The 18,125-nt window shown below is 40.3% G+C and overlaps 1 protein-coding gene across 9 annotated transcripts in view; it reads left to right on the top strand.

Moving 5' to 3' along the window:
• The window catches only part of mcf2l2 (MCF.2 cell line derived transforming sequence-like 2), a 70,882-nt gene that overhangs the window by 46,195 nt on the left and 6,562 nt on the right, over positions 1–18,125 (top strand). For 5 of the 9 annotated variants that reach the window (XM_044044778.1, XM_044044784.1, XM_044044777.1 and 2 more), the window contains 14 exons: positions 1,715–1,807; positions 2,524–2,616; positions 3,511–3,633; positions 4,742–4,822; positions 5,128–5,268; positions 6,262–6,354; positions 6,639–6,717; positions 9,737–9,773; positions 9,953–10,050; positions 11,455–11,550; positions 13,301–13,399; positions 15,555–15,626; positions 17,178–17,288; positions 17,570–17,679. In XM_044044778.1, coding sequence (XP_043900713.1) covers positions 1,715–1,807; positions 2,524–2,616; positions 3,511–3,633; positions 4,742–4,822; positions 5,128–5,268; positions 6,262–6,354; positions 6,639–6,717; positions 9,737–9,773; positions 9,953–10,050; positions 11,455–11,550; positions 13,301–13,399; positions 15,555–15,626; positions 17,178–17,288; positions 17,570–17,679 — 1,326 coding nt within the window. The remainder of the gene's footprint in view (positions 1–1,714; positions 1,808–2,523; positions 2,617–3,510; positions 3,634–4,741; positions 4,823–5,127; positions 5,269–6,261; positions 6,355–6,638; positions 6,718–9,736; positions 9,774–9,952; positions 10,051–11,454; positions 11,551–13,300; positions 13,400–15,554; positions 15,627–17,177; positions 17,289–17,569; positions 17,680–18,125) is intronic. The other 4 variants (XM_044044780.1, XM_044044779.1, XM_044044785.1 and 1 more) reach the window with 4 other exon arrangements.

The following is an 18,125-nucleotide window of genomic DNA, read 5'->3' as shown; positions in this document are numbered from 1 at the left end:
TGCACCAACATCACGCACAGATCCTTGTGTAACACACAAACATTACAGTAGTACTATAATATGCACTCATTGGTCACTTAATTCGGTACACAGGACAACTAATAAAGTGGTGGGAGTACTCTGCTGTAACATGTGGTTATTTGGAATTTCTATTGTTTGGAATTAGTAGAACCGTTATCCTCTCACGTCTGGCACCAACAAGACATTTTGCCTCCTCAAAAGTCTCTTAGATCTCTTTACTTCAGCTGACCATGTCTACATTTGTTGTGTTTTACCTGTTGCAAAGTAACATGCGCTATTCCAGTTGCCAAAAAGTGATTTGTGCTCCTACCTTGTAGCTGAAGGTATAGCTGTGTGTCAAATCAATTGCTTTCTTTCTGGTGTGACATATTATACATATATTGTCGCAGTTACCTGTTGAAATACTCATAAAGGGCTCGTGCAAACAATAACATGCAGTATTTCAGTTGCCAAAAAGTGATCTGGGCTTCTACTTTGTGGCTGAGGGGATAGTTTCGTATCAAAATCACGTGGTGTCATCGTGACATATTTTCCAATTTATTTTAAACTGATTTTCCCATCTGCCGTCAAATGATGTATCTTTCTTATCTTTGGCACTAACCCAGGGGTCTGCAAACCGTGGCTCTACAGCCATATTTGGCTCTGCAGCCAAATTTCTCCTTTCAAATGCAGGATTGAAAACCTCCCACACCTGACAAACTGGTGTTAACATTTAAATATCCATCTTTGGATCCTCATACCTATGCCAGCAGATTTTCCCAAGTATCATCTACATGAAATCCAGATTTTGTTTTCTTTATTTCCAAGTGGGTTACTTTCATATTTATTTTAATTTCATTTCATGTGGATCCAAAGATAACAATGGAAGGACTCAAGTAGGTCTACAAAGTTCTGTGTTTTATATTAAACTAGGCCTACATGTGCCAGTGTATGTTGTCTACAGTTTGGTGTTATTGTTTAACAGATGAAACAGCAATGACACGTCAAAACTGTTTGTTTATATAGAGTATGTCTACGTTACTTTATACATGATGTGACATTATTTTCATTTGGGTGGAAAAGGGTTGCAGATCCCTGAGTTAGACTGTTTGGTTGTCAGTGAATAAATCTTCCCCTCACCAAACGTGTTCATGAGGTGATTTGGGAATGCTAATGTCAGCAACTGACAGGAAGTTAGTCAAGAGTCAGCCAAACATTGCTGACAGCAGCTTTAAAAGACTTCCTTCTGCTATTTTATTTTATTGTTGTTTTCTTCTATGAAACAATAGTTGCTGTACTGTTACATTTGGCTACAGTACAGGACAGGACAAAATGACCACTGTGGGAACAGACAGCTAATTCTCCCCCACCTACCCCACATGCACTGTTGTCAAGTGCATGTTCATTGTTTTCCTGTTGGACCTCTCGACAACAATTGTAAGGTCTTGACTTTACTATGAAAAGTGGCTGAATTATAATTAATCTAAATATTAATTCATATAAATGAAAGATTTTCAGGGAAATACATCCACTTGATGATTATTTGAAGTGAGAGTTTTTGTTGCTTCTGTTCTTAGGCTTCATTTTAAAAGAACACCTTGATTGATTTCTTCAGGTCACAGTTTCTAATGGTCAGTGATGGTGATGGAGAAGCTCACTGATCTGACGTTTGTGATTATGCATGGTGATGTAAGAATGTGCCTTCACTCATCAGAAAGAAGAGCTGCAGGTGTATCAGAAGTACTGTCAGAATAAACCTCGCTCTGAAGTCCTCTGGAGACAGTGTGGAGACAGCCTCTTCTTTCAGGTAACACACACTCACATTTTAAACCGGAATAGTACAGGACAGGTTTGTTTAAGTGCAGCTCTCACACAGAGTGCAGTGAACCCAAGTGTGTTTGTATGACGTACTGACACGTGCTCGATGCTCCACCTGCACCTAGAACCAGCTTTGAATGAAAACATGGCTGCCAGCAGGGGCACAAGGAAAAATGCTCATTTTCACCTCGCTGCACCAAAGCTCAGAGAAAAAAACAACAACATTAATTTGCATGGACAGAGAGGCTCCTTGTTTGCTTCTGCCTCATTAGGTAAGTTTGTATCACTGTGGTAAATCGGAACGAAAGCTTTCAAACCCTGAAGTCACAAAATAACACATTTGAACTTGCTAATGGAGGCAGCAGTGGATCAACAACTCCTGTGTGTTGTGATGTAAAATCAATGATTTTCTCCATGGACTCTAATGTGTGGGAGAGCGAGCTGTTTCTAAAGCGAGACTGAGAGTGAGCGTGAGCCCACGAGGTTCAAGGTGAAGGGGGTGTGCACTATTGAGACAGCTCTGAGCATGTGCCTTTGACAACCACAACCTATCTTGTGTCTGATAATAGGTAAACGTTATTGTCCACAGGGTTTACAAATTGTCTAAATGATGTAAATATATAAAAGAAACAGAAGTGTACAAAGACAGGGAAAGTGGATCTGAAACTACAATTACACACAAAGTCTGTATGGTTTCTGTAACAGGAGTGTCAGAAGAAACTGGACCACAAACTGTCTCTGGATGCCTACCTGCTGAAACCAGTGCAGAGGATCACCAAGTACCAACTCATGCTGAAGGTAGAGCCTACACAGAGGCACATGCATGCACACATGTTTGTGCTTTTTTCATAGTGAGGACCCCCAGGACTCACCCTTAACCATCACAACAAGTGCCTAACCCTTAAACCAGGTCTTAACCCACAAACAGCCCTTTAAAGATTTGAGGACTGGATAAACTGTCCTCACTTTGTATGGTTTATACCTCACAAAGCTACACACACACACAGTAGCTTGTGTGTATCTTGTTTAATGTAGCTACACATGTCATTAAATGTAATTTTACTTATTTGTCAGTACATTTATATCAAGTAGTAAAATATCCAGTAAAGCTGGATAAAAATACATTTGTGTCATATATCAATTGATAGTTCTACAGCTGTATGGCACTTAATAATATTTGTTTAAGTTGAATTTAGTTCAAATGAAGTCGAGAGTAGTGAACTGTTGTAGTGTAAAGAAGCTGATAGCTGGACTGGAGAGCAGACCGGGTACCAACAGGTTTTTCTGGGCTTGGGTTTCATATCTGCCATTCAAGTGGACACGAGCAACCCTCTTCCTCTCCCATGGGCTGGCAGCAGGATGGGAAATACTTGCACTCATTGGCCACTTTATAACCAACTGTTCAAATATCTAATCAACCATTCATCTCAAGGGTTCACTGAGGTCAGGAAATGAGGAAATAGCCAGTGAGCAGCATTTGTCTGGGAAAAAATACAGCGGACACTAACCACACTGGTTAAAAATGATAGACAAGCCAACAGAAGACTCTCAACTCATAACACATGAAGATGATCTACACTCTACAATAATAGACCACAGCAGCTGTCACCAGTGCCACTTTATAAGGTGTGTTCCTAATAAAGTGGCAGATGAGTGTCTGTAACAACCCCCTCTCTCTTTCCTGTCTCCCAGGAGATGCTAAAATGCAGTAAGAGCGATGGCATGGTGGAGCTGGAGGAGGCTTTAGCGACAGTGTTGGACATCATCAAGTCTGTCAACGACTCCATGCACCAGATCGCCATCACTGGCTTTGAGGTCCGTACGTCATTGTCATCACCGTCATGCACACGCATGAAAATAAAGCTGCATCATAAAAAACCTGAGAAATATGGCACACACTGTAGATTAGAGACATACGTCCACTTTACTTAAACCAGTGTTTTAATGTTTTCTTATTTTTGCAACAGTCGTTACCTTTGATGATGAACTGAATGAAGCATTTTAAGAAAACACATTATCATATGCAGTTTCATTGAATAGACAGTTATATGCAGGGAGTCTCAAACTAGGGGTCATTTGAAAACACATGTCCTGCTGTCTGAAACTCCAGATTATGTATTAACCAACCATATCTAACTTTATATTAAACCAATCCTCAGTGGTTTGTTCATCCAGATCGTCAGGTCAGCGGGCCGAAACCATACCTGGTTATTAAATCATGAATGAAACCATGAATCATGAATCATGAATGATTGAGGCCAATGCTGAGCAACTTACTGGGATTCTTTGGACATTTTTGAGATTCTGTGTTTTCCAAATGTAAACTGATGTTTATTATTAGTGTTTCCCTATTTAGTTATACATAGATGCTGATGATAACATTTGTTTCTGAATATTATTTTCAGCCTTTTCCAAAAGATTGTTCATGTTTGACAAATGAATGACAGCTTCGTTTGACTTAACTTAACTTGACAATAATGTATGCCAAGTCAAAAATCTACTCACTGGATCCCTGAGAGTGAACAAATAACAATTTTATAAGAAGATGGTGAAGATACTTTCTCATACTTTCTCAAACTGCTTTTATTTGATCTTAATCTAGCCTGTGTTCATGTTAAGTTGATCCTGTGGTTTTTAAATCTCTTTTTACTATGTTTGTTCTGCACCAGAACACCAAAACAAATGTTTTGTATGTTAATACAGACCCATGGACATGCTGGCTGCACTGATACTGATTAGTATACCATATGAGTACTAGACAGCACCGCCCTCTGCCGTGAAACAGCTTCATGTCTTCATTTAGATTCATTCTCCATTGTTCTACTTTCAGACAACAGTATTTTTGTCTTTTATGAATAACAGACGCTGTGATAGTAATGTGAGGTGCTCAACAGGCTGACTGTGTGTGTGTGTGTGACCACAGGGAAACCTGAGTGAACTGGGAAAGCTGTTGATGCAGGGATCCTTCAGTGTGTGGACGGATCACAAAAGAGGCCACAGCAAGGTTTGACCCCACCCATCACCTCGTCGTCACAATTCTTTTAAGAGAAGACAATCTGAGACAGATAAATCAGAACTGAAATCTGTTCCTCAATATGAAATCATGTAGATTTTCAAGAAGGATTTTAGATTTATTTTTCTTAATATACAACTGCACAACATTGATTTCAGTGTTAAAATGATTTATTACTTTGATTAATGATTAGTAAGATCATGTTGTTAGTGTGACACTCTGACAGTGTGAGAGTGCTCAGAGAAGGGATTATGATTAGTTTTTGAATTGTGAAATAATGTGGTTGTCTGTTTCAGGTGAAGGACCTGGCCAGGTTTAAGCCAATGCAGAGACACCTCTTCCTGTATGATAAGATGCTGCTGTTCTGTAAGAAGCGAGACGAGACGACAGATGGACACGAGAAGACACCGTCCTATAGCTTCAAACACTCGCTCAAGGTCAGACACTGTGTGTGTGTGTGTGTGTTGTACAATGATGATGACCTACAATAACACACAACCCAGAGTTTTCAAAATCTCAATTTCTGTTTTCACAATAAAAGTCTCAGTTTCTGTTTATCCATACTAGACAAAGAAAATCTTATTTCTGTTTTCACAATAAAAGTCTCAGTTTCTGTTTATCCATACTAGACAAAGAAAATCTTATTTCTGTTTTCACAATAAAAGTCTCAGTTTCTGTTTCTCCATACTAGACAAAGAAAATCATGTTTTCACTATAAAAGTCTCAGTTTCTGTTTATCCATACTAGACAAATCTTATTTCTGTTTTCACAATAAAAGTCTCAGTTTCTGTTTATCCATTCTAGACAAAGAAAATCTTATTTCTGTTTTCACAATAAAAGTCTCAGTTTCTGTTTATCCATACTAGACAAAGAAAATCTTATTTCTGTTTTCAACATAAAAGTCTCAATTTCTGTTTATCCATACTAGACAAAGAAAATCTTCTTTCTGATTTCACAATAAAAGTCTCAGTTTCTGTTTATCCATACTAGACAAAGAAAATCTTATTTCTGTTTTCACAATAAAAGTCTCAGTTTCTGTTTATCCATACTAGACAAAGAAAATCTTATTTCTGTTTTCACAATAAAAGTCTCAGTTTCTGTTTCTCCATACTAGACAAAGAAAATCTTCTTTCTGATTTGCCCATGCTTAAAGAAAAACCTTGAGAATAAAGATCTTCATTTCTGTTCCTGTTCAAAACTAAAATATATTCACAGAAGTCTCAGTTTGTGATCATCCTCACTAACATATAACGTTTTAAAATAATACACAATGGGCTGTGTTTGTCATTTTATTACAGTCCTGCAAAATAAATAATCCATTATACTCCCCTCAGTGTGTTTAAACTCACTCAAAACCTTCTGAAACTTTCTGATTTCCATGATTTAAACCATGAAGGTCTCACAGTATGTCTGTCCTCCTGTCTGTCCAGATGAGTGACGTGGGAATCACAGAGAACATTAAGGGAGACATCAAGAAGTTTGAGGTGTGGTACAACGGCAGAGAGGAGGTTTACATCATCCAGGTATGATGATGTTCTACTTTTATACTTGAAACTATTGTTGTGAAGCTCCTGCACATGAAAAGGAGAATCATTAATGCAGTTATATATGGTTTTTTTTAATTCATTTCATTAATATTTATTTTGTCATAGATGCATGTAATGCACTTTACCAGATGTTTCCTCTAGATGGCAGTGCTGAACCACACTTCTCCACTAAACTTACTCTCACAGAATAAACGTTTTAGTGTCTTGGTGCTTTGTTTATTTGGTGTGTGTGTGTGTGTGTGTGTGTGTGTGTTCCCCAGGCTCCTTCCATGGATGTGAAAAACATGTGGGTGTCGGAGATTCGTAAAGTTCTCACAGGACAGCTGGAGGCTTGCAGAGGTACACACACACACACACACACACACACACACACAGTATATACATACACGTTTGTGAAATTCTTTCGACCTTGACTGTGGTCCATGTTTTTATGAACGACTCTTTACAGTTTGGTCACCAAATAATCGTTTCAATTGTCAACATGCGGACACACTGACACCAGCACACATACACACTGCTCCATGTCTCTGGCTTCTAGAGCTGAAATGATTAAATGATTATTAATCGATTACTAAATTAATCGACAACTATCTTGATCATCGATAATCGGTTTGAAGCTTTTTTCATGATTAAAACAAGATTTCTGATTGTTTAAGCTTCTTAAATGTGAATATTTTCTTCATTTCTTTGCTCTGCATAACAAAGAAATTATTAAAAGTGAATCATTTTAGTTTGAGGACAAAACAAGACATTTGAGAACGTCATCATTTCCCGGTTTGACAAATACCGATTTTTTAAGATTTTTTTATATTTTATGGACCAAACGATTAATCGAGAAAATAATCGACAGATTCATCGATTATGAAAGTAATCGTTAGTTGCAGCTCTACTGGCTTCTCTAACACTCACTCTCCCTGTGTTTCTACCTCTCTCAGCCACTCACCCACAGTTCCACTCTGTGGTCATGACAGACAGAAAGGACACACACACACACACACACACACACACACGCACACGCGTGATTTACAACTGACTACATGTGAGGAGCGTATAGGGAGAGTGAAATTGGACTGGGAGAAGAGGGAGATTGATCTTAATAGGAAGAGAGCAATGAAATGATGGCCGAGGAGGGAGAGCGAGAGAGAGAGAGAGAGAGAGTTTCAGGCTGCAGATGGAGGTTGATAGACAGTACAGAAGTACAGGGAGGCGTGAGTGTGAGGAGAGAGGAGGGTAGAAAAGGACAACAGAGGAATGGCAGCTCTGTGTGTTGAGGAGAAAATGAGAGCGAGATGGAGTCCATGTTCACAACTAGTATTGATGTCTGTCTCCAATCCAATCAGTCCGGTTCAAATTTGGCGTTAAAATGTGTCTCCACATGAGAATGTGTCATTAGATCATTCCCTTTACTCTAGTTTACTGAGGTCTAGCTCATGAGCACCCTCTAGTCGTATGAAATCAGTTGATCTTAGTGGAAATCCCCTTCACGTCTTGATATTATCAGTAATTAAAGTTGTGTAAGGTGTCTATAACTCTTGCAGTTATTTAATTGAGACCACAGGGAATGATTGGCTGCAGTACATGCCTTCACACACCTGTCTGTGCTCTTGCTGCACATGACTGGAGTCTTGGCAACAATCTGAAGAGCTGAGGTGATAGAAGGATGTCTGTGGCTGCATCAGTGCTCACCTGCCACTTTACCCTGATGATCTGGACAGGTTTAAACTACGAATATACACATGGATATGCTGTTTTGAAGGAGACCTGCAACTAGTGATTGATGCCATTAAGTCATCAGGAAAATGTTTACATTTGGAAAACATTCAGTCTGGAATCACCAGGGAGTTATAATCTCTGCTGGCTCCAGGGCTACGTTTAGCATAAACAGACAAAACCTCAGACCTTTACAAATGATGACATAGTTACCAGCTTTCACTTCCTGTTTCCTGTTTTTTGAATTTGCTAACATGCTCGTCTGGGTGGATATAGTTTTTATCTGACAATGCAGGTTTCAAATGAAAACATATTCTGCTAGCATTAGTGTGGCCGGCTAATGCTATCGGACTAACTGTGGTTCAGATTTGATCCAGTGAACACAGATGAATAGAAAATAGGTATCACACCTGTAACTGCTCTGTCGGGAAGAAAATATTGTTGCATGTGTCTGGATCTTATCGACTGTTCCATGCTGACTCAGTGTTTCTTGTCAGATCCAATCATTCACAGGCCTTTTTGGGTTTCTCTTATATGAGCTGTGAGTTAGCACGGGGCCAAGCCTCTCGCTCTGCTCTTATGTTACTACATTCTTCTCCTGGGCTTTTCTTGTCACGCAGCACAATCCTGTGGCAGCTCACATCTGTTAACGCTGCATTTATGAGGCGTCTTGTTCAGATGTGGGCTTGTCTCAGGAGCTGTTGTTCCTCCACTGTAGAGCCTCGGTGATTTCTATCAGGACAGTAAAAGCAGCAGCAGACAGGTCGACGCAGCAGTTTGGGAGACTGTTCGTGATGGAAATAACTTTTCATCCTTTAATGCTGGAGTGGAGGTCACTGAAACACTGAAAGCCATGAGCTGGGCCTGTAGCTGCTGTGTGAGTCCTCCATGACCTACACTGAGCAGATTCTGCAGACACCAGTGACAGAACAAAGACACACACCTGAATCAGAACCAGAAGAAATGTCATTGTCTGTCATGACAGAAATGTTTTCTTCTCAACATATGGTGATATCTCATATATACATGTTTTCAAAACGAGTAAAACATAATGCAAAACACCGTTTATAAAAGTGTGAAGTGGCATAGAGCATGTTCCGTTCCCACTTGGAAATAATGATTAGGATTAGATGGGATTGGGTATTTTGGTAACTTTTGACAATCAAAATGCAAATAATTGCCTAATCCGTTGAAACAAGCAGATTAATAGTGGATAGTGGAATAGTGTGGAAGGAAGAGATAGAAGGGTTCAACCCTAGACTTATATAAGTATTATATTAGTTTATAAGAAATCATTAGTCTATGTTTTTATCACTAGTTTCAGATCTTCTTGATGTAGCACAGTTTCATTTTGTAAATTATGTTCCCATTTGGAGTCAAATACTTGATAAAGTAGGGTAATATTTTGGGTGTGGCTATGTTGTGATTAACCCTAACCCAGCACACTTAGTAAACTCCACCACTCGCTTCTTCGTCAGCTCTAACCTCTTATCCAGATATGATTATTAATGTTTAAAAAAACAAAATATGACATTGGGTGAGGACTTGGTTCAAACCTGCAGATTGTGGTTCCTCACGTTTATTAGTCGTTCAGACCTGATCTCACATCAGAAATCCTCATCATCATGTCTGTGTGTTTTGTCCACAGAGGCCAGTCAGCTCAACATCTATGGAGGTCCCATAAGGTGAGCAGACACATGTACAGTATTAGACATTATTTATTCCCTAGACCTGAATCCCAAACATGTGCCTAACCCTAAAACCTTCACCCTCAAACATCCTACTGAAGTGTCCTTACACACGTGGTTATTTGTCCTCAGAACCCTTTAAAGAAACACTTACACACTTCCCTCAACTTTAACAGGACTGTACGGAAGTTGGCGCTGAGACAGTCTGATTCTTCAAGTCCAGAGTCGGGCTTCAGGAGGACCAACCCAAGCCCGAACATGAGGCAGAAGAGAGGTCAGAGGTCACACTCATATCACAAACACATCAGCGTGGTCATCAGAAAACTTCCCTTCACATCCCTTCACGCCTCACTCTCTTTTCTCCGTCTCTCTCTCTCTCGTCCTCCTCTTTCTTTCTTGTAATCTATTTCCTCCCTTGCACTTGACATTTTTACCAAATAAGCATTTTACAGGTGAACTACATTTCTATTACTTTGACACCAAAGAACATCTTCCGGAGATGGAGACAATGACATTGTGTGCATGTTGTTATGTGTGGTAGAAGCAGCAGTGCTGGCACCAACCAATCCATGTGACAGGTCAACATAAGAGTACATCATATTTATGAGATGAAATAAGATGTACCTTTATTATTATATTAAGAAACAATCACAGCAAATGTGTTGGTGAGATTCAGCCTTAGAGGAATCCATTGTTGTTTTTTGTTATTTTTGTTATTTTTACCATGCCAATATAAATCTGATCTAGAAACTCATCCTGAAGTGACACAGATCTGATTTGAAAATCAAATTGTTGATGGGATTTCTTTGTCCACGGAGTCGTGAGTGTGGTTCATTTAGTCTGTCTCTCCCTCAGGATTCATTAGAGCAAAGACCAGGCGCGTGTGTTTACTTGCTGCTTTCTTTTTAAGGAAAAATCTGACCCCTGTAAGGTGGGCATGTGTTAGGTCATGGCATCTCGTTCATCTCAGAGTCACAGACATACACAACACTTTCAGACACGCTTTGTGTTGTTGTTTATTTGATTTTAAAATATAAACCTGACAGTTTTCTTCAGTGTAAATTCAGTAAACCCTAATGACACAGTAAACTGTGCTTTTATACTCAGTGACAGTCAGACACTTCAGCTTTGTCGTGACAATGTGAAAGGTGAAGCTTCGCCTCGCTCTCAGCTCACATACACTATGGAGCAGTGTTTTCCTGACCTTTGTATAAGTGGCCAAATGAATCCAGTCCTCTCTTTAAACCTCCCTCTTCTGGCCTTTCTGCCTTTAAATGGAACAGTCCATTCACATCACTGTGATGCCGTTAGCCTCTGAAGGACGCAGCAGTGTCTGTCATTATCATCATGCTTCAAAAAACAAAACACAAAAGATAATGAGTTTTCACTTCATCATTGTTGGTTATGTGGTGAGATTTAATAGGACTTTCATTTAAAGTTAAATCAAGAATAAATTCTGGAAACTTTGGCTGATGGCCCTCTGCAGTGTAACAAAAACAAAAAGACAAAATAGAAGAAGTCAATTATTCTTACTTTTTCTTCTGCTTCTGTCATAACATGTATTGATTTAAATATCTTGAAAATGGTTACATGTTCAAACAGCGCTTCTCCTCCTCAAACTTTTTCTTCATCCTTCTCTGCTCCACTAACTCCGCCCTCCTCTTGCTTCCCTGCTCAGCTGATGCTTCTTCCGCCCAGTCAGGGAACTCGGTTGCTAACGCTAGGAAACGCTTCACGTTGCAGGGACTTTCCAACAGGAGGTCTCTCCCATCAGGTAACAGTGTGACACCGCTGGCATGACGAGTTCTCGGCGGCACCGCCGTCGACACAGCATCCTCGTCGTATATTCTCTGTTCTTTTTATATGTTTCCACCATCATGGTAGTCTTCGTCGTCATCATCATCGTCAGCAGCAGCAGCAGCATCTGTCCTGCCTCAGCCTCTTCTTATTCCTCCCTCATGTGTTCTATAAGTTGATGTGTCAGCATAAGTCTTGCTGTCGTCGAGCAGATCTCGCCACACTCCCCTGTCCCCGTGGTGTCTCGGCATTTCCCCGGACTTGCTGCTCTCTGCTTTTATGCGTTCATGTATCATCTGCATCGGCCCGCACGACACCAAGGACACTGGGATCTGGAGAGACAGGGACAGGTGAAGACACAGGGTGTGAGGACAGGGAGACAGCAGGTGATAAACAGAAAGACACATGAGGGAAGGGGGCTACATTCTGTGGGGGAGCCTTGTCTTAAATGCCACCCCTTTAATATCCAAGCCCTCTTGACATTTGGAAGCATATTAACATTTTTGGAGAGATTATGTTTTTCCACCACATGTGAATGTAATGAAGCAGAGAGTCATGTGACAAATGCGGCAAAGACAAAAAAACCCACCAACTTACAAAGACAGGTAGTGAAAATTGTCTTGTAGAGCATTATGTAACAACACACCAATCAGCTTCTTCTGAGGGAGGGGCTACTTCCAGCTATGGGCGTGTCAAAGGCAAAAACACACCACACTGGTGGGTTTTTCCACTCTCCTGTTGACTGCTTCAAGTGTATAATGACATTAGAGAGAACCAGTGCTCAGCCAAAAATCATTACTTTACACCTGCAAATAGATCAATAGATTTCACACACTCACTTATCAATATCTACTATTTACTATTAATCAGTCTTGTTAGCTTACACCACGGCCTCACATTAAATAGGAGTGTTGTGTAGAAACCCAGCAGTGTGGAGGTCATGAAGTCAGCAGGATGACTGACATGATGGTTCTTCTCTGTGAAATGGATAATCAAAATCTGCTTCCTTTTTTATGCTGGCCAAAATTAATCTTGAGCATCAAGACACTGCCACCTGCTGGGGATGGTGTGTAGCCAGAACCAGAGGAATCAAAATTGTATATTTATACTACCTTTGTCTGTCTCTCTCACTCACACACACACACACACAGGTGTCCTCTGTTGAACAGACTGTCTCCAGTTTCACTGCTTCATATTTTGGGTGTGTGACCTCAGTGAAGGTCACTCTGTCTGCTGCGTCCTACTGCGGCTGGTCAGATCATCACAGTCTGTTGCAGTTTAACCTTCTGTTAACGTCGGGCGTCGGTGACATCATGTCGGTCCACTGTTGTGTTACAGACGTTGATAGCCGATGTGACTCATCACAGGAAGTAAAAACATGAGTCGAATCATCAGTGGTTCTGTTTTCATCTGTTCACACTCAATTTCACGTGTGTCATCGCATGATCCGAGCATGCACAGATTCACACCATGAGCTGTTGTTGAAAGTTGTGATTTTGATTATGTGGCTTCATCTCTTCATTTGTTTTAACTGTTGATGTCGTAATAGTTTGAAAACATCAGTATAAAAAAACAACATCAATAACGCTAATTCCTCCTTTTATTCTATCTTCATAGTTTTCCTTTATATTCTAACGCTCTCGTATCTTCCTGTGCTTCTTCAATTTTCCTTCCATTTGGCCTCCTCCTCCTCCTCTGCCTCCTGCGTCCTAACCTCCCCGCTGTAGAACCTGCTGCTAAGGAGGCAGAGGTCCCCCGCCGCTTCTCTCTCACCTCTTCCCTTGCCTCCTCTACTTCCTCCTCCTTCGCAACACGACGCACAAAAGGTACCTGATTGGCTCTTAAACATGTAATCATGACCCTCTTCTGCCTGATGTGCTCATAGTACAGGAGCAAACCCACTAAAGAGGCCCCATACCATCAGCTTGCTCTCAAAAGCTTCAGAATTTCTTCATCATTTCAAAACACGATAGTGGTCGATGAGATTGTGTTACATAGAATAAAAATATGATGCTGATCAGGTTTAGTTATAGCAGCAGAAATTGACATTTTTTCAGTGCACTAATAACAACAGGTAGTTATTAGATCAGCTTCTGTTTGGGGTTTGACTGAGGACATGTCTGGTTCCTTTTTTCCTGCATAGATTTAGCACTACAGTAGGGGCGCCTCCTACTGGCCAGAGTTTACTCTGCAGCATGATGGCCCTGACTCTGAAATGTCTGATGATGAGGTTTAACCCTTCGCTCGGACTTAAAAGTAAAGTTAGCTAAAGTAAAACGAGATTATTAGTCATTCAGTGACTTTGTATAGTATAAGAAGGCCTTAAATAATTATTAGGAGACATCTGTGCCGCATTATGTCAGTTTGGTGACGCACCAGTGTTTTTGCATAGCTACAACGTCACAGTTGAGGAAAATCTGCGTTAAAAATGTGATGTGCCTCATGACATGGATGCAGTAACATAGGTTAGAGCCATTTGTGCGACTTAATGAAGAATGTGGACCAACAAACAGTGATTTGACATGAAAATCAAAACTGATCAGCTATGGCACAAAGAGAATAAACTGTAAATAAATAAATGTAGTTCCATAACTCTCAATACTGCCGGCAACGTACTGGACATTGAACCACACGCTCAGGCGATCAGAAGTTAAAGAAGCACTTCTGAAATAATTGAAAGGTCCTTTTCTACTTAAACATTTTTTAAATTACATTTAAAAAATAGATTTTTGGCTGTAAAAAGTCTAATTGTTACATATAAAGGAAAAAAACAAGTATATATTATATACGTATATTGTGAAAACAATAAACTTATCACGTTATAGCGTGATTCTTTAATTGTGTGTGGCAGCACTGTGCTTCTGTACGTTTTGAAGTGTCGCCGCTGAAACATAATTAAAAGTTAAGTCCCCCACTCGTCCACATCCCTGATTATAATGTTCTTTTGGTGATTGGTTCTCAGGTCAGACATGACTACAACCTCTGCATAAGTGTGTGTGTGTGTGTGTGAGAGAGAGTGCACACGTGTCGAGTAGAAGAAAAAACATTTTCTCATTACGTTCCCTCCATTTACAGCTTGCTTTAAATGTATGAGATGCATTGAAAAATTTCAGCCCTTTGCTAAAAATGAAAAGAAATGAGGAGACATACATATTCTTTTTTTAAAAAACAAAAAAACCCCACCAAAACATGAGGAAATAAGAATGTTGATAAGCTGACATTTGGAACGCAGGGTGACATTCAGAGTGACAAGAGAAGTGCACTTTTACTGTTGGAATACAGATGAAGTTCATGTTCCTCCAGGTGGAGGCATGAACGGAATTCAAAAGAGAGAAGGTGAAGTTTTCGCCTCAACTGTTTCGTCTTGGCCTCTCGTCACCATCAGTCGCCTCCAGTCCACAGTGTTTCAACAACGCTGACAGTTCCATGACTGCGGCGTGTCCTGGTTCTGAGCTCAGACTGTAGCTTGGACGTCTGGGCCTCAATGATATACATCATTTTAAAAAAATAAATCAAGAAAAAAGTTAAAGTAAATGTTCAATTAATTGATTACAATTTAAAAACAATTAGAAATCTTATATTTTAGCCATAATTGTTAGAACAGTTTGATTTGTGTTGACAGATTGTTTGCATCAAGTCAATTTACTGCAGTAAGGGAAACTTTATGATGCATTAAATGCCCCTTTTGGATAATGGGGATCCTGATCCTCTCTGATGATGTCCATTCTTTTTTCTTTTACAAACTTTTCTAAACATTTAGCCTGGAACACAAAATGTGTTTAATACAAATCTGATGGGTGACATTCGTGTTTCTGGAGTGAATATAATGTTATTATATAAAGTTAAAGAGGTGAATGAACAACATGTCCTCCTGATGTAAAGTGTAGTTTCATGTGTTGTTTCAGTTGAGTTATATTACAACGTTATTTTAATGTCTGTCTCTAATGAAGCGTCTGGTCTCGTGTTATGTCCCCCGACCAGGTCCACTGTCTTCTAACATAAAGAGCAAGAGGCATGAGATAAAGAGTGATCCCACTCCGTTTGGTTATGAAGGTACATGAACTTAAGTCGTGAACCATGAAGACGATATTCATGGTTCATATTCATCAATATTCATCCATCAATCACCAGAAAACTCAATGACCCACAACCTGAAGATGAACTTAAAACTCTTCTTCCTGCAAAGAGACAAATCATCTGACAACTTCATTTTTTTATACATGCAAAAGAATTTGAAGAACATTCACTCATGGGTCATGGGTTATTGAGTCTAAGCATGTTGAGTTGTCTTGAGATGTGACTGTGATGTGATCATGTGATTGTGATGTGATGATGTGATGTGATGTGATGATGATGTGATGATGGATGTGATCATGTGATCTGTGACTGTGATGTGATGTGATGATGTGATGTGATGATGACTGCGGATGTGATGTGATCATGTGACTGATGATCATGTGACTGTGATGTGATTATGTGGATCATGTGACTGTGATGTGATCATGTGACTGTGATGTGATCATGACTGTGATGTGGATGATCATGATGATGCGTGACTGTGATGTGATCATGTGACTGTGATGTGATCATGTGACTGTGATGCGATCATGATGATGTGATGTGACTGTAATGTGATGATGTGACTGTGATGTGATCGTGACTGTGATGTGATCATGGATTGTGATGTGATGAAGTGACTTGATGTGATGATGATGATGTGATGTGATGGCGTGATGTGACTGTGATGTGATGATGTGACTGTGATGTGATCATGTGACTGTGATGTGATCATGTGGATCATGTGACTGTGATGTGACATGTGATGGATGTGACTGATGTGACGATGTGACTGATGATGGATCATGTGACTGATGTGATCATGTGTGATGTGATCATGGGGCTGCGATGTGATGATGTGACTGTGATGTGATCATGTGACTGGGATGTGATGACGTCACAATGTGGCTGTGATGGCGTGAATGCATGGTGACTTGGTGAGGTGACGACGTTATGACATGACAATGTGACTGTGATGTGATGACATGAGGACTTGGTAAAGATGTGGTGACGTGACGACGCGATGTGAAAACATGACTACATGGTGACTGTGTTAAATGTTATGAGGTGATGATTTGACTGTGATGTGATGACATGAGGACTTGGTAAAGATGTGGTGACGTGACGACGCGATGTGAAAACATGACTACATGGTGACTGTGTTAAATGTTATGAGGTGATGATGTGATGGCATGAAGCTGTGATGTGATGATGTAACAACATGGTGATGTTGTGATAACGTTATGACATGATGCATGTGTGCAGACACTTTTTGGCTTCCCGTGTTTGAGTTTGTCGCCTGCTGTGTTGACTTGTGTCGTGATTTGTGCTTTTGTTTCAAAATGCATGATAATGAGAATGAAAAGCTGTTCAGTAGTTATTGATTGATTTTCTTCTTGGTTGATTTCTGCATGGGTAGATTTACTCTGCTGTCTTGATGAGACTGAAGAGCATGTGAGTTGTAAATGTGGGTTGTTGTGGATGATGTGATGAGGTCGTTGTGAGGTCGTTGTGAGGTCGTTGTAAGGTCGTTTGGCTTCCCTCCAGATACTTTGCGTGGCGCTATGGCTGCAGTGAGGAAACGTCAGAGCATGACGATGGGCACTGCTACTGCTGGTGGTGGCACCGCAGCTGTCCCCAGGTCCACGTCCCAACCAGGTAACTGCAGAGGGCGACTTCTGTCCAACAGTGGATGTCTTCATGGTGGACTTGATTTCAGTTTTACGTGTTCATCAGTTGGGCTTTTTTTTGTCTGTGAGCATGTGACGTCTAACTTTCTCTCCTTTTGTGTCGTGCAATTCGATTTCTACGTTCACACTGGTCTAACCTTCACAGTTCTATGTGAATGGAAAACTGCTCTTGACCACATCCAAGCTGCGATCAATGAGCACTGGTTGAGTTTATTCTGCAGGCTAATGATGTGCATGGCTTCTCCACAGGCTGGACACAGCGACGTCTCCCCTCCATGGACACAGAGGACTTTGAGACAATTCCGTCCAGTGCAGAGGAATCGTCCAACTCTTCAGAGGAGGAAGGCAACAATAAAAATGTAAGCGTTGCTCAGGATGGCAGTTTGATCCTTTAGAAAAGTGAAAATGAGAGGGTTTTATTAGAGTCACCACCCAGCAGTTATATGCCTCTCCTGACCTTGTCGCTGTCTACAGTAAGTGAACATTTGAGCCACTTTTGAAATGATACTCTTGAGGTGTTTGTGAAACTAGTGTGCAAGTTCACACAAAAAATGATTAAGTCTACATTACAAATGAAGTCATGACTCTAGTATGTTAATATTTTGTGAAAAAAACAAACTAAATATCTCATATCTCAAACTGTGTGCATACACAAACAGCCACAGCTGCGACCACCATTTACTCTGTGAGTCCAAGTTTGCACCAAATTTGAAGATATTCCCTCTAGATGTTCCATAAATATTGTCTTCACAGCATCAAACGTGTCAGGTCTCAGTGACCTTGATCTTTGCCCTTCAAATGCCAA

The sequence above is a fragment of the Solea senegalensis genome, linkage group LG14 (assembly GCF_019176455.1).
Source record: "Solea senegalensis isolate Sse05_10M linkage group LG14, IFAPA_SoseM_1, whole genome shotgun sequence".
NCBI classification, from domain to species: Eukaryota; Metazoa; Chordata; class Actinopteri; order Pleuronectiformes; family Soleidae; genus Solea; species Solea senegalensis.
Note: the sequence above shows the minus strand (reverse complement) of the source record. Positions and strands in the feature narration are given on the sequence as shown.